At 40.9% G+C, this 2,620-nt stretch overlaps 1 gene segment (V, D, J or C); it reads right to left on the bottom strand.

Annotated features, from left to right (window-relative positions):
• Positions 1-678: 678 nt before the first annotated feature.
• LOC132990858 (Ig kappa chain V region 3381-like) lies at positions 679-1,948 on the bottom strand. The segment is given in 2 exon segments: positions 679-1,705; positions 1,813-1,948. Coding segments are annotated over 2 exon segments (387 nt in total).
• Positions 1,949-2,620: the final 672 nt, after the last annotated feature.

Consider the following 2,620-nt stretch of genomic DNA (forward strand, 5'->3'; position numbering starts at 1 on the left):
CTACCAAGTCAAACAATATTGGTACCTGTTTCAAGTCTTACTTTATGCTCCCCCAAAACACAACATCCTCTTTTAAGTTCACATATTCTTCTCCTCTTCAATCAGTCTAAATAACTCCCAGAGCTCACCAAAACATGTGTGTGAAGTTTCTTGTTCTAAATCCACTCTGATCCTGTATTTGATCATGTCTATAAACCCCTCTATTTCAGCCCTGCTCAGAATAGGCTGTTTCTGTGTCTGTACCTTTAAATATGTAAATGAGCTGTGTCTGACCACGCACCCTGTCTGGAAGGACTTGGGTGTCTCGGGCTTTCTCGCTCCATGTCCTATTGTTTACGGTGAGAAGGCAGACTCAGAGGGCAGAACAAACACCTAGCTGTGGGAGTGTCACCCACCTGGGGGAGGGGCTACTGCCCTTTGTGATGTCATGAAGGGAAAATCTCCAAACGGCCTGTTTGAGGCATTGTGGGGTTTGTGGACAGACTAGAGACACTTATTAGTGTTAGAGGAACATGGTGAAGTGGATTATACAGAATATTCAACCTTTAAATAATTATACTTACTTGTGGGATGACTTGTCTATTGCTCTCCACTGTTTTCAACGCCATAGATAATTGGTAACCTTGTCAAAAAATAGTTCAGTATAAGTTGGAAGAATGTGCCGACACTATGAAAAGATGTGTGACATAACTGTTTTAATATCTAACATGAACAGATCACATAGAGAGAGTTTGATTTCATCTTGATACTGTTTATCATTCAACATATTTCTCTCCTTTGATCCTATTTGATGAATTTCTCAATCAACAGCCCACAACCACAAGGTGGCAGTAATATGCAACTAATGTGTCCTAACCAAGACGGCAATGATACGTCACCATCACGGTGAGGAAAGAAGGGGGAGAAGTGGGCTGAAAATGTTTGATATTTAAAAGATGCTGTGTTTATTCTCTTCATTGATGGAAGTGGTGTTCTTCTGTGAACTGCAGGTGTTGATTAAACAGTCTGTTCAATAAAAGAGGAGTGAAAGCAGAACGTCTGATCTGATTATTGATCAGATTAGGGTCTGAAGGAGAAGAGGATGAGGAGGACGTGTTGCAGATAAGGATGTCATCTGAACAGGAGCCGATTTTAATTGTCCCCCTGTGAAAGTTACAGTGTGTGTGTGTGTGTGTGTGTGTGTGTGTGTGTGTGTGTGTGTGTGTGTGTGTGAGTGTGAGTGTGTGTGTGCGTCTGTGTGTGTGTGTGTGTTAATGTCTGTGTGTGTGTGTGTCCTCAGTGAAGTGTGTCAGTCTCTGCAGAAACTTCCAGCTGCAGCAGTCAGTTCAGTTTCTGTTCAGTTTGACTGAGGGAGGTTTTTGTACGACGCTTTTTCACTGTGTGAACACATTCTGACTGTTGATATAGTGTAAACTCTGACAGTAGTAAACTGCTGCATCTTCAGTCTGGACTCCACTGATGGTCAGAGTGAAGGCAGAGTTTGATCCACTGCCTGAAAAACGATCTGGAATCCCTGATACTCGAGTGCTAGCAGCGTATATAAGCAGTTTAGGAGTTCCTCCATCTTTCTGTTGGTACCAGGCTAAGTAGTGGTAGCTGCTCCAGACATAAACATTCTGACTGGTTCTACATGAGATGGAGACGGAGGCTCCCAGAGCAGAGGTCACTGCTGCAGGCTGAGTCACTGTGACCTGTCCTCTGGACTCTGAGGATACAGAGACAAAAACAGAAAGCAGCATCAGGGTTTAGTGGGCTTCATTTCAGAGGGACGGATGTTCATAGAGGAGAAGAGTTTGATTCTCTGGACTTTACCTGTGAAGCAGCAGCAGAGGAGAAGAGTCCAGATGAGGATGCAGATCAAAGTCATGTTTTTGATGATGAGGACGAGGATTTCTGTTGTGATGAAGGACAGCTGTCAGTCATCCAGTGTTCAACTGTCAGGACTATAAACTCTCCCAGAGCACTGGAGCATGGTGCTGCTGATGCAAAGTGGCTCTCTATGGAAATGTTCTGAGAAAATGGCTGATTTTTAGCTCATTCAAAATGTGCTGAAAACAAATTTGAAAATGAGAAGTTTTTAGGTCATTCGAAACATACTGCAGAGATTTGTCAGCATACAAAGTCATTGTGTGTTTTCATACAAAGTTTTATCATTGTTACACTCATTTATTTAAGAAGTAGACAAATTACAGACTTTTATTTATATTCTACTCCACTTCTCATTCATTGTGTTCATCATTGATTTCAGATCATTCCTCCACCTGCTGTTTAGACATCCTGCTAAAATATTTTTTTCAAGAATGTGCTAAATGTTTGTTAATGTCACTTCTAAAGAGAGTTGTGTTTTTGCAGGTTTAAGGTCCTTTTAAAGGAAGCTTTCTGTGTTTCTTATCAGAGTAACATCATATGAGTTCACTGGAAGCCTCGCTTTAAAGTTAGAGGAACATAGTTTAATGATTTATTTTGTCTTTCTATTATTTCAGGTCATGCTAGGCACTTCCTTCCATAATAATACATTTTATCTAAAGGCCCCTTTCAAAGCACTCAAGGTCACCTTAGAAAACAGAGATAAAAACTACAAAGTAACACTACATCGATAAAATGAACATTAAAAATAACA

This window comes from Labrus mixtus, chromosome 16 (genome assembly GCF_963584025.1).
Source record: "Labrus mixtus chromosome 16, fLabMix1.1, whole genome shotgun sequence".
NCBI lineage: Eukaryota > Metazoa > Chordata > Actinopteri > Labriformes > Labridae > Labrus > Labrus mixtus.